The sequence below is a fragment of the Hyalella azteca genome, unplaced genomic scaffold (assembly GCF_000764305.2).
Source record: "Hyalella azteca isolate HAZT.00-mixed unplaced genomic scaffold, Hazt_2.0.2 contig6160, whole genome shotgun sequence".
Lineage (NCBI taxonomy): Eukaryota > Metazoa > Arthropoda > Malacostraca > Amphipoda > Hyalellidae > Hyalella > Hyalella azteca.
In genome coordinates this window covers 453332-468264 of record NW_025936328.1, presented here as the reverse complement: position 1 = coordinate 468264, position 14933 = coordinate 453332, and the positions used below count along the sequence as shown (strand labels likewise).

At 37.5% G+C, this 14933-nt stretch overlaps 1 protein-coding gene across 2 annotated transcripts in view; it reads right to left on the bottom strand.

Moving 5' to 3' along the window:
- Window positions 1–14933, bottom strand: part of LOC108670190 (T-box transcription factor TBX20) — a 70075-nt gene that overhangs the window by 45327 nt on the left and 9815 nt on the right. For both annotated transcript variants that reach the window (XM_047880766.1, XM_018157658.2), the window contains exon 2: window positions 7477–7951. In XM_047880766.1, the coding sequence (XP_047736722.1) occupies window positions 7477–7951 (475 nt within the window). The remainder of the gene's footprint in view (window positions 1–7476; window positions 7952–14933) is intronic.

Genomic DNA, 14933 nt, shown 5'->3' with positions numbered 1-14933 from the left:
GTGCGCGTCTTGCAAGCCGGGATCTTTCTCACGTGTGCCAGTAAATCTCGCCAGCGTTCGTTTCTCTCCCTCCTGGCAGGATGAAAGTATTAGCTCACTTGATTTGACGGGGCTAAGTCCACTTAATGAGGGTTGTTGTTCTAGAGCCTCCAAGTCTTCGGATAGACAGAATTCACGAGAGAAAATCCGACAAGATTTAGAAGGATATTGGAGACAACCGAGCGGATGTTGCCACACGCCAAGCGACGATCGATCGCTCAAGGATCTACTCCAAACGCCGTTTGAAAACTGCATACTTTAACTGCACGATTGTAATGATCAAATACATGCAATAAACTGTTGCTAAAAGCAGTCAGTTGTTCAACTGCATGAGTGTAATGACCAAGCATTTGCATGCAATGATGCTTTGCCACACAGACAGTCGTTTAAGGGGACCGACTACCCTCCGGAAAAACTTCTACAGTTATTATCTGATCATCATAAAACTTCACATACATACGTTAAATATAAAAATAAGAACATTTTGCTCATATGAATTTTTCGAAAAAATTGGTAGAAAACGTGATATTCATAGAAAACGGACAAAAACGGGTACTATAGAAAATCTATCTCCTAGAAATATCGTCCTACAACATTCAGACACATATCATTCGATTTGTAAAGACCATATCTATCGACCTAGCCATCGCTTTTTTTCATTTTCCCCATATTTTTTTAATGCGCGTTTTTCCCATTTTTTCACTTTTTTCACCCCCTCCCCCCCTTCTCCCCCATATATAAGACGAACCATGCACAAATTAAAAAAAAACGATGGCTAAGTCGATAGATATGGTCTTTACGAATCGAATGATATAACTCTCATTGCTGTAGCTTGAAAACTGTAGGAGGAGATAGGTTTTCCGTGACAATAAGTTGAACTTTTCAGGACGGCGCGACAAAGTCCCGCGCGCCTCGAAATAGGCACTCAATGTAGCATGGATACCAAACTACAGGCTTCTGTAGCTTAATCCACTCAAGGATGCTAGCAGCAACTTGTAGTGCACCTCTACGTACAATGTTAGGAGGGTAACTGAGCTCAGATGCCAGATACACCAAGATATGTAGTCTTGCCGCTGTAATTTTCTAAGGTCTATTTAGTGAAGGAACTCCACCCCCCGCCCCCCATTAAAGCCCGGCCATCTGCGTCAATATTGCCGTACATAGATCGCAGTAGTATCGTTGGAAAGCTAAGAATGTCAACTTTAAGATGAGACTAAGCATGTAACTGCAGCACAACTCAAGTAGAAACTATATTCAAAGATTTCAGCAGCTAATTACTTTATATGTAATTACTTAAAGAACTCTCCCACCCGCTTCCCTTTAAAGAGACGTCACGAACGTAAATATTGGCGTACAGCGATGGCAGTGGTACCATTGGAAAGAGCAGAATTCCAGCTTTCAGATGAGCACAAAAACCGGAAAACGCCAAAATTGAAAATTATAGGGTAGTCGGTCCCCTTAACTGCAGGAGTGTCATATATGTTGGAGTGTCATGACCAGATATATGTTATTAACGATCACCAGGCATATGTGCAAATATTCTCAACAGTTTGTTGACACAGCAGCCAGGTTTTCTCGGCTACTTTATGTTTAATTAATAACGACATCGATTATAGTTGGAAAACACTGCTTGCATTTCTCAGTAAATCAATGTACTTGAGATCATGTCCCTTTTGTTCATATTGGTTTCTTCAGCATTTCAGTGAAAGGCACACTTACGCTGTGAAAGTTTACATAAAAAAAGGATTGATTATTGTTGTTGTCTACACCAACATTACGGTTGATCGTTGTTGTTTACACCAAAGTTACGGTTGATTATTGTTGTTGTTTACTCCAACATTACGGTTGATCGTTGTTTACGCTAACATTACGGTTGGTTATTGTTGTTATTTACACCAACATTACGCTTAATTATTGTTGTTTACACCAACATTACGGTTGATAGCTGATCTTTCTGGAACATATGTTACCGAAAACATTCGCGTAAACATAAAAGTTTTTTCCCTCATCCATCTGAGGGCGGAGACACGACAGCAAGACGTGTCTCTCAGCGACGTCATTACGCCTGTTGCCCTCAAGACATGCGCCGCTGGTGAGCCCTCGGTGTGTGAGACACACACGTAGCTACGTCCTGTGCAATATATATGGAATAGTCTTGTGTTTTCCAACATCGTGTAGTCGTTTAATTATGATTAATGTTGTCAATAACTAGTAATGAATGATGAGTGCGGGAAATCAGCTTTCAATTAGCCTTATTACGACGAATTCAAATCAAGTTCTATCATGGGAAAAATAATAATAATAATAATTTGAAACTGATCGCACTCTAACGTATTAATTTAATTCTTTCTAATTTGTTATTGCGAAATCATTTGTTAGAACAAAATTAAATCCCAGATAGTTTAATATCGTACCTAGTTACAGATTTACTGCGTTAGCGAATGTAATTGTTGTGTCAAGACTTCAGCATTAGCATTAGCATTTTTCTCACGGATGTTTTACATAAATTTCGAATGATCATATTTTTGTTTAAAACAGGCACAATCATTTAAATTGATTACAATTTCATGGGTGCACCCTGAAATTTCGACATTTATATTAAAAAAATAGCTTCACAAAACTCAGTTTCGCAAATCGCCGCATACAATTCGAAATTTTAGGCCCTGATTGGAAGGAGAGAAAGGCGTTGATATCGACTGATTTCTTAAAAGATTTTACAATGATATTTTAACAATTTTTAAATAATCGCCTTGAAATTTACGTACAGAATGATGAAGAAAATTAAGTATTGTAAGCATTGATCTGTGCGTCTTGGTTAAGTTAATTTCTTTTAACTAAATGTTTCACTTCGAAATTTGTTACAATAAGAATTGTGAAGAATTATTATAATCTTTACAAAAAAGATTAAAAAGAACTATTTAACTCGACTAGGGTAATTTTTTGATGAATTCAAGTGACATATTATGACGGGTAGCCAATCGAAGCAATCGAGAACAAATTCCCTGTAGACAATTAAAAATAAAATAGAAAATCATAGGCTAAATTAGGTGGTTAAATCCAAATGGACCCGTAAATTATATTTGGACTTGAAATAATACATGGCATGAACTTCCTTAAATGGATTACAGTTATCTCGCGTTATGTTATTTTCTGAATGGCAAGACAACGAGTTTTCTGCTTGGTGCGTAAACGTGATTCGCTGAGAGGTTTTCCCCATCGTGCCATATTTCGGCGGCCTTAATTGAATTAGTAATTTTGAAGCGATGTAACGGCCGTAAGATTAGCATTATTGACGCCTGCTCTCCCCAAAATTGGACCAGCAGGGCACCGGTGAAGCGTGAACGCGAGAACAAACGAACGCTGATTGCTGGCTTCAGCGCAACACCTGTTCCAGTAAAGTGAAACCAATGCACTGTGGTGCGGTCTATTGCTGGCCGATCATCTAATAGTTAGTGGCCGTCTATAATTCGCCCATTATTTCAATGAATCACGCGTGGCCACATGTCCACAGCTGTGACCGAGAATAGAACATATGATAGAGGATATCACCTCCATTATCATGTGATAACACACTCTATCACTAACATCATCATATGATATCACTAACATGTATCACTAACATCATCATATGATAGAGTGTATCACCACTGTCATCATATGATAGAGTGTGTCGTCAATCTCATCATATGATAAAGAACATCACCACCCTCAGCATATGATGGAGGATATTACCAACCTCATCATATTGTGGAGCGTATATATCATCGTACATGATGATATATACATCATTCTACATGATGCTCCTGAAGAAACAGAAGCTGAGGTTCATGTAATATCAACTGTACGTGATCAGAGTCGAAAGCAGCAAAAATTCTATAAGGCACTTCTCAGTATATTTAAACTTGAGTTTGCAAGTTTCATAGAAACGTTAGATTTTAAATGTTATCGTCTGTTGCAAAGACAATTCATGGAGAGCAAATTAAATTAATAATTAAATTAAAATCAGTGGAAATTTAAATTGCGTAGACGACAAATTTGCATTAAATTCAAGAAATAAATCAGTTCTGCTTGGAACTTTTCTGAAATTTCAGTTAGCAAGTGCATTGGAACTAACCTTGTACTCATATCTTATCTCATGCTTTATTCTCACGTTATTTGTTAATTTCCTGTGATATTTTCGAGGCTCATTATATGTATACGTTGAATCACTAATTTTTTGACATAGCTACTTTGACTATTTTGCGCATTTCTGCAAAATCGTTTCCTGTAACACGACAGTACAAAGAATCAAAGAATCAAATAAAGCGACAATTTATTTGGTATATATTTGATATTTGCCATTTAGTATATAATAAATTGCTCTCCGGTATATTTGTCATTTGGTATATATTTGAATGGAATAACCTGGATAAATTGCAAGTGCTCCGCAATTAACCAGCTGTATGAATGAGTGGTGTAAGCTGTGTATTATGAGTTGAACACGAAAACTGTGAACTGATCAGAAGAAAACTAACTCCATAAACCAGAGTGCTCTATGATGAATGAGTCTGGACACTTGCGTAATGTATAGTTCACGGAAGTTGCCAATACGGTTGCCATTATATCGGAGATCTATGGGATAATTTTGTGTTTCAAACGTTCAATGGATACAATAATAAGGACTGGAATGAAAATAATCGTTATATTTCCACCGGAAACGTCGTCGCGAAAGTAAATATTAGCGTGAGGTCAGTGAACGATGACTGCGAGAATCATTTAATATAAGGTAACTCATACATTTAATATCCGACCCTTGTCCTGCTAGAGTAATTTTAGTTTTCGTGAAACGTTATTCATTATGACAGCGGAGTGATGAATTGTAAAATTAAATCGAGTTTTATTATTTAAACGAAAATAAATGTTACTGGCTGCAGTATTTCTGAGGGCTACGCAGAGTGGATGCGCAAGACATTTAATTGCAGAATCAAAACGCTGCGTAGTTTTACTGTAGTTACATGGAGAACAAAGAAGCCTGGACATAATATTCTTTATATGTTGATATTTTTTTATTTGTACACGTTCTCTAATCAGAGCGTCTTGATGAACAAGAAATTGAAAAATTTGCGTTAGTCTTGATTAAAGTTGAAAATTTTGCGTTAATCTCAAAATTTCCCAATAAAATTTGCAAGATCTCTACTTTTTGAAACACGGTACTTTTAATTTATTACCATGGGATGTTAAAATTTATTCTAAAGCATGAAGGTTCTCAAAAGTTCTCAACCAGAACTCGTTGCACTATAAATTTCAGGACCATCGTGATTTCTTTTCAAACTTGAAAAAATCCTACTGCAAAATCCATGTTAAGTCAATACATCGTTTGAATTTCAAAACGCTGCAGTAGTCGATTTAAAATGTTTCAGTCCCAGCAAGCGTATCGGTTCCAAAATGACCGAAAAATATTGTGAGAGTTTTTTTCCGGGACAGAACTCCAATCGGTCGGCAGCGTTGAGACAAAAATCAATCTGGAGCAATTCAATTGGAGATTCGCTGCGTAAATCTGCACCCGAGAAACGAACTTTTGCAGAGACGGTCAAGCTTTGGCAGCTGGCGCAATGTGCAGAAAAAACTGTTGTATGTATAGCGGCGGACCCAGCATGCATGCCAGTCCGAAATTTCTTTTATTTCATTCTGATGACTACACGCATTCAGGACCAATTCGTGCTCGACATTTTACATAAAAATAATTATATGCTAGTCTAAAATTTAAGTTATTTTGCTGATTTGTATTTTCAAATTTATTAAGAACGGTGAAAATTTCTGAGTGGGTGAAATGATATTTCTCATTATATTCTGTTGATATAAACTATAAGGTATTCATCTCAAAGCATGCAATTACGTGCGTAAATAAATCTATGACAGCATCACTAGATTGCTATTACCGTTCCAAAAATAAGTACTCTTCCATGAATTTATGTGCGCTGCCGCAATTATTCAAACGAATCCTTCACAAGTGCATGTCCCAGTCTCCCTACAATTATCGCTAACACTTGCTGGAAAAGCGATGTAAATACCGCACGAATAACGCCATGGAAACAAAGAAAGACTTCAATGGATCGAAGAACTGCGAGGAATCGTATCTATGGTTCCCATTGCAGCTCGATCTATCTTGACGAAGCTTCCCGTATTCTAGACCAATTGAATACTCAGCGTAATCCAATAGAGCGGCCGACTCTGGCTCGGTAGAGTGGGCTGGCTCTCCTGCCGTGCAGGGAGCCAGGATATAAATGACATACACCACAATCCTAGCATTTACGCCTGCATGCGGGTCCTTGCTTCACACGTTATCTGATTTGAATATAAAGATTTGGTGTCGCGTGAAATATCGAAAGTAGAGTTGTTCTTTTAATAGTAATGACCAAGATTTTTTAATGATTTTTCTGTAAAAAATCCAGCAACATAGGAAGACCTATTTTGCTAAAAAATGAAGTCTTTAATACGAATTCGAACTTTGAGAAATTGAAAATAAATTCCAAGTTAATTTTACGATGGTAACCTCTACCAAATATGTACGAAAGTTTTTATTAACTAAAAATTTAAAAGCAAAGAATAGTCCACAAAAATTCATATCTTTATAGAAAACGTTTCGGAGTCCAGCTCCATCGTCAGTTCGTAGAATCTAGAACCTGTCTCTTATACACATCTAGATGTGTATAAGAGACAGCTATCACACTCACCCGAACAACAGATTGAGTGAATTACCACCGAAGGGTGGCTGGCTACTCCTGTTCTCTCCAATAGATAACTCAAACGCCACTGCTTCATCCAAAATACGACAGCCTTCAATGAAGGACTTGCCAGTCTCTGTGGTAAACTATTGGGATTGCAATACTAGCCGAACTGGAATGGGATTTAAACGAAAAGTAAGGGAAGATCGTGTGTTACGAAAGCTATATTTGAAAAATTTACATAAATTTACATTCGATGTTTGAAGCATGGAGAGTTTATATAATTCAAATCTTGAATTCATGTGACTGTAAATATGTCAGACTATAAATCAGACTTTGTTATGTTAGATNTAGGCCCAGTTTAAATTCAGCTGTGAGCTCCTATCCCCTTGAAATTGTGAATAGATAGGTTTTTATGCCCTATTACTTGTAAATTTAGGTTCTAATTGTGTTCTGTGCTTTCAATTGTATTAACTTGTGACCTTCTATGTATGTTCTAGATTCTACGAACTGACGATGGAGCTGGACTCCGAAACGTTTTCTATAAAGATATGAATTTTTGTGGACTATTCTTTGCTTTTAAATTTTTAGTCAACTTGCGATTTAAGCAAATAAGTGACATTAATACTTTTTATTAACTGTTAAATTAAACTATCTATAAACTAAACTTAACACGATTTGTTGATTAGGTACTTCAGTAGTCATATTGAAACTAATCCTATCGGGTACTCACCTGCCCGTTTTGGTGATGATCATTTCGGTTCCCAATTCGTAGAATTTTTCCCAGAGTTCTTTGGTTTCCAAGTGACAAGGAATGGACTCCAAGTCTTGACAATTTCCTCGTACCCGCAGTTCCAATTTAGTCGGTTTGATGGGTCGTCCTCCGGCGCCACCGTTCGGTGAGTGATTATCTTCGTCGTCTTCTTTGCCGACTCCCATAGGCTCAGGCGACGACGGACTCTGGTTCTGGTGATGTCGAGGACTCTTGTTACTAAGTCCATTCTGACTGCTGCTGTGGTTACTATGTTTATTAATGTGCGAGTTGTGGGAATTTCTTCGGGGCGTTCCGATCAAACTGGATGCGTCTTCTTTGGAGGATTCGTTGTCTTCTCGCTCGGACACGGCGTCGACGTCGATGTCTTCAGCGTGGTCTAGATTGTGAGGATCGAGCTCGTCCTCCGATTTGATGCTCGTTTCTGGCAGTTTTCCTGGAAAAAGCAACACGAGTTTATGAATTTTGGCAGATCTAAGATAAATGGAATCAGTACAAACTTCTCTATAATTTTGGTGATGGTTAAGAATTGACCGTTATTCGTCAGAATGAAACATTAGGTTATGAAAGTATGACTCGTCAATATCTTGAAAAGTACTATATTCTTCTTTTTAACGAGAACACGTTAATTGAATCTCTAAATTATAAAAATAAGAATAATGTACTAAGTAATAAATAATATATACATATATAAATAATACCTATTTAGAACATTTTTATTGAAATGTTCTTAGTAGCAACGAATAATATAGAAAATCTGGCTCAATTTAATAGGTAGAGGAAAATTATAATCGTAATATAGTTGGGTAATCAAAAAATTATCAGACTTCAGCACTGTTACGCCGAAGGAATTACCAGAGGCGCGATCTGGCATCTAAATATAACTTTTTATAAACAGATTTTAATTTTGTCCTCAACCTAATCCTGCTTGAGAAGCAATCGGTCACGATCATGTTGTTGAGGAGACCTCTGATCTGATGCAGGAGCGTCAACTTCATTGTCATCCTTCACAGAGACTGTCAATCACGGCAGGAACACTCAGAGAACGCGTGGTTATTCAAATCAAGTACAAGGCTATTGTGCAAGGCCAATATTACGAGTCGGTTTTATAAAATATAAAATATATCTTAGTTATTTTGGTTAGAGGCTTTTGATGGCGTTGAAGCTATTCTATAAGACTATACCAGATACATCTGTATTCGGATGATTATATACTGAAAGAAGTTTTATCTCGGTAGCTTGTAGCTATGCTCGTGGAGGATGACTTGATGTTTTGTGACTATTTAATTTGCTTGAAACTTTCATTTAAAAAAATACATTTTGAACGCGGTCGTGCAACGCTCGGCCTGGTGTTGATTTTTTACCTAAGATTATCTGATACACGAAGTGCAGCGAAACTTGAACAAGCAATGCATCTGCAAACAGTATTAACCTATTATTCAGAGGCTCCTGGAGCTTGTCTAACGACGTAATTATTTACACCCGATCGACCCCTAAGTAAGCAGCTCATATATATTTGAGTGACCATGAATTAAGGCTTAGGTTCCTGTAAGGAGTTTTAATGGAACGTTAATGCTGTGAAAAGATCACGATCATATCAGCGTAAATCATAGTCGCCGGAAGAAATATGATAACTTGCAAAGTTAGGGGGTAATCAAATGATGCTGTTGGCCAATCCATGCGTAATCCATCTTGGTAGAATGACTTTTGGAAAGACCGCACAAGCACTCGCCCTTTGAAACCGTGTTAGAGGGTGTCGCTGCACGCCTTCTGCGCTTGATCTATGGCTGGCGATTTGGAGAAGTAGGATAAGTGCTGTAGAGAATGTCATTATTGGTGCGGTGATTTAGCAAGGAAGGCAGGCAGAGAGTGCTAGTTAGTGCACTTTAAATGTTGGCTGACTAGAGAGTCCTCTTTTGAATCGTCTACCCTATACCAGCGATCACTTTTTGCGGTTGACAGAATAGCAGCCCCCTATTGACTCACGTCTCACCCTATTCAATAGATGGGTATCAGTGGTGTCAGACTCATCAAAGAGAGCCCATTATGTCCTTTATTACTGAGAGTCGCACATTCATCGTACCTATTCACCGTGGCTATTTATTCTTCAATAATTCAGGGTTCGGCGGTAGGAGTGACGCTGGCTGCGTTATACGTCGCCAGCTTCACTCCACTTCCTCGCGCCACCACGTAGCGTTCGAGTTTGAGTAAGAGGGAGAATTTTATTATATCAGCTTAACTAAGGTAAGGAGTTGAGTAATCAGAGCAAGAGTTCCATAAAACAAATAAAACCTGCATATAAATAAGAGCAAGCGTTCAATACAACAAATCGTGAGAGCATTACAAGATAAAGCGTTCAATGCAAGAATTAAGAAATTGAATTACACGAGCAACCGTTCAATACTACAGACCATGCAGAAGCTGAAATGTAAAAGCAAGCGTTCAATTCTACAAATGAGAAGCTGAAATATAAGAGCAAGCGTTCAATTCTACAGGGCAGATTTATGATTAAAGCGAAAAGCACACAACACACGAATTTTGGAAATTTGATGGTGATCGTACAGCCCGACCCACATTTTTGGGGCAAGCCATAATTTATTTTCTACTTTTTAGTCCACAAGAAAAACGTGTTTTTTAAAAAGTTTTTTTTTTAAGTATTTTATTTTCTACTTTTTAGTCCACAAGAAAAACGTGTTTTTAAAAAAGTATTTTTAAGTATTTTATTTTCTCCTTTTTAGTCCGTTGCTGCACAGACTAAAAAGCATGACTTGATGTACGTATCGATGATACGCAGCGTCAGCGCCTGCTCGTCTATAACGTCAGCGCCCGCACGTCATACTATATATATACTATATATATATATACTTTACTCGATTAAGCTAATTTAGGTCTCTAATTGCAAGTTTTTATGATTGTATCTGGAATTGTTAGGCAAAAATAGCCTGCATGCCGAATTTCAGATCTCTAGAGCAATCGGAAGTGGGCTAATTTTCGTTGTCAATTTTAACAACAAACAAACAAACAAACAAACAAACGCGAAGCTAAGCTAAGAAAAACGTTTTAATAAAAAGCAAGCGTTCAATTCTACAAATAAGAAGCTGAAATACAAGAGCAAGCATTCAATACTACAGATAGAAGCTGAATTATATGAAAATAAATTCAATTCAACGAGTATTTGGTCGAAATAATCGTTTCAGTTCGAAACCAGCTGGTGCTTCTATTCAGAAGTTTTTATTTCAAAATCGAAAGCTCTAAAACAGTAATTTTATCTTCATTTGACTGAATTGTTGCGAAAGAAATCAAGTAAGTTGAAACGTCGAGAAAACAGTTACCAGCCTATTTATACATATAATTTGATTATCCATTTTGTGCTTTTACTGTTTTTACGGCTACAATATGATATTGAATTACCATTTTGGTAAATTTAATCCTCGTTGCGAAGCTATTTATTTGTACTATCAAATAAATGAGCAGAGTAGCAAAGCCTTTTTGTTATTTCAAAATCATATTCATAAAACGGACAAGCCTCTATTATATGAAATCAAGTCTGAACTGGAAAGCGAGACTCTATAATTAAAGCAAGACATCTGAAGCTCACGAATAACAACAGAATACAGGGTATAAAGGTGCACAAAGTAACATTATTCAGGGCTATATAAGTTCTATTACCATAGCAGTACTCTTCAAACAACTCTAATGTGAACACGAAAGATTTTCCAGGCATCGGCGAGATGTTTGGAAAATCCTTGTGCACGTTCCAGGGCCGAGAAATTTTAATGGATCTATTTAGGGTACTGAGAAGCTCGGCAGTAACCGTGCTCATGGCTACCGAGAAAATTAATCGACTAGCTTGGACACAATTAGGTTGAACAAACAAGACGTTCGGCTGTGTAGGGCATTACACGCATTCCAGGGACCTGTAGTAAATACCGTGGATTCGCTCTTGAACGCTTGTATTCCGTCGAAGCTTTCGCCCGCAATTTAGTAACGACCGATCCTTCCCTGCTCCGCAATCGAAAAGATCTGTCAATATATATTCTTTTGAATCTCTGGGGAAGAATCTTACTGTGAACTTTTGCGGTCAATCTCCTTTGGTTGTTGTTTTTGACACTTAAATTTGGTATATCTCAAAATATTTTGATTTTCAGGCGAAGGATTGATGCAGAGGATTCTGTTACTGTTTGAATTGGAATCAATTCTGTTATACTAGTGAACTTCATGGAATCTAAAATTTCAAGAAACATTGACTTTGATCTCTTTGAAACATCATGTTTGACAATCAAATAGAAGTATGAAAATTACTACAAATGTTTCTTGATTAAATTTGAATACTTGGTGGTAGTACGTGGTATGTCGTGCTTTACAAGCATGAATAGAAAGAAAGTATATGCGGCTTCATCTAATTATTGATAACCTTATGAAGTGAATTTACGATGAACCTTATGAAGTGCATTTATGGTATATTTTTCAAATGCGCTGCAGATGCTTGCAAATGCAATTGTTATTCTGGGATTTGATGATTTCAATTCGATGGTTATTCATATATTAGGTTTGGAATTCAACATATTTTACTGTAGAGATCAAGATTAGTTAATGATGGTCAATTAATATTTTTTCTGTCACGGCCAGTCGGTGATCCATTATAACTGCAAGCAATTGCGTTACGACGTACGATTTTGTTTATTAACTCGTGCGTCCAGTCTCTTATTTAGAAATTAACGTCACGCTGAACGTCACTTCAGAAGTCTCTCTAGAACCAAATTGCCGGCTGGAAGCCTGGGGTGACCGCCTCCAGGAAGTTATTTACTATGGCGTTTTTCATATAACGTCTCTGTTCCGACGTATGATTTAAAACCCATTGCAACTTACGTGAACATTCGTTTTCGGAGCTGCATTCTCGACTAGAAGCACGAGTTACCCATTCCAGGATGTAACGCAACGCTGAGCGTCACTTCTGACGTTTTTAGAACCTCGATAAAGTCAGAAAGAGCCATGGGTTATCATCACCAAAAAGTCACGCCACTTGTGACGTTTTTAGAGCCACGTTGCCGTATGGAAGCAGCGACTGGAAGCGTCGTTCCATGGAGGACCACCAGCACATCTCATCTATCAGTCGTCCAGCAGAACCCCTGCCTTCTGCACTGACATCGGCCATCACGCGCTCCGGGGTGCCAATTGTACTGTTTGTCCTCTTCTAAATCTAAGGTGTGGCCCTAACAGCTGTAAATACTGGTGCTGCTTTAGATGCCTATGGCCTCACGCTCTATGGAATTCACAGTAGACCACCCCCGTGAAACAAGCTTAAAATTTTAGGAACATCATTTTGTTACTACACAAAGGTTGTTATAATTTCAGGAAAAGTTACGTCACGTTTCTAGTTTTGAAGGACATTAGTTGCATAGATTTTAAATGTATATGTTATGGTTGATGATGAAAAGGCATCATTTAACAGTAGAATATATCTGCTTGTTCATAGTCATTTGTAAAGGTAATTAATTTACAATTTAGACAAAATGATTAGTTAAATCGCCTGCAATGAGACGAGTGAACTCGAACGTCGTAAAAGTATGTCTTAGGTCATGAAATCAGCTCACAATCGATTTTATTCCCGTGCTTGCCATTAATAGGCAAAATGTATATAAGCTTCTGGTATCCTCGTATCAGAGACGGCCATCGCAATTTCGAGGGCTTTGAGCGATCAAAGGAACCTTCGAATCGCTCTTAAAGGAGCACAACCATTGGATGAATAGCCCAGGAGATGCGTGCGATAGCCATCCTATTGGAGGCAGGCTTTTCTACACTTTATCAAGAGCTGAGAAAAGACGCCTCATGTGGAGCTTATCGGGGACCAATGGACCCCCGCTCACACTTGTGAAAATCCATAAATAGAATACAATTCATCACTGCATAACAGCCATCGTTGCTTCACCACACGATTTTCAATACAACATTAAACCCAAGCTGGAATGACTGGAACTGGTGGATATACACGAGGGTAACGATATCGGCATCGTACATCCTCTTGGGTACGATCTCAAGTGCTAAACTCACAATGTACTACAGAGAACTGGTCATATATACTCGTAAAAATGTACTTGTTTAATTAAGCGGAAATCAAAAGACGTTGCCTGTCAACCAATTAATGTATCATGGACTTAATTTTATAAATAATATGAAGATATAAAAACTAATCTAATGTTTTCGGAAATGATCGATACACCGACTGCAAACGTGTCTGTTTAAATTAAGGCTGAATTCCAAACATTCCTAATCAATAAAAGCTGAAGGAACAAAATTATGAATTATTTCATTAAATTTCACTTCAATGTACGCCAAACTAAAGGCATTATGTGGTCGTAGTTGTTACTCTCAACCTAAAACTTGCCCCTTCACAAATAATTGACGTTTCATAAATTTCCGTTTTCACATTATTCTCATTATTCTCTATTATTGCAGATTGTGGCGGTCATTAGTCCCTGAGATAGTTTGGGGAATATACTTGAAATTAAACGACTTATAATATGACATGAAAGGTTACTAAGAATAAACAATTCTGTACCCATGCATGCATATTACATTGTGTACGAAATAATAACGATATATCAAATTTTTACATAATTCTGACATGGCTGCTGGAGCTTCGCACCGATATTGCACACACGCTGCTCTGTGCATCGTCTAATTCGTGATTACAACCGTAAACGTCGTCGGCACAGACAAAGAAAAACCAGCACATCAGGGACAATCATGCCGCAACAGTCCCTTTTCACACATATAATTTCAACATTACCTGCATACAAACAGCTCAATATAATAATATAAATCACATCAATAACACACCTAATCAATTCAATCACCAGCGCACTCTTTTCACATCATAACCAACAATTCACTAACCACAAACAACTCCATCATTAAGGCATATACAATATATACTCACAGTTCTATATCTTATCACTTCTAAAAACAATCAATTTCAAAAAGCCATCATTAAAATAGCACACTTCCACCAAAACAACTCCTGTAAAGAATTCCAATACTCACAGTCACAATTCATATCTAATCAATTGCAACATTAGACAGCACTCAAGCAATCATCAGCTCACTCTGCCAATATCGTATTTAAACTCAAACGCAATTCCGAAAACATCAAAAGAATTGACCACTTCCATATATTTTAAAACCTTGCCTACTCTCTCTGTATTTCACATTGTTGATTTTGCCTAAACTTGTCTAGCTTTTCCCCATCTACCATAATCTATGTAACCATAATTATTTATACCTTACCTTATCCAACCTTACCTAACCTGTACGGCTCTACTCCATCCATACTCATAATAAACTTTCCGTACTCAAAATAATGTAATTATCTCGAGCCCAACCTTACATTACCCATAATTCAAAACCCTGCGCAGCAT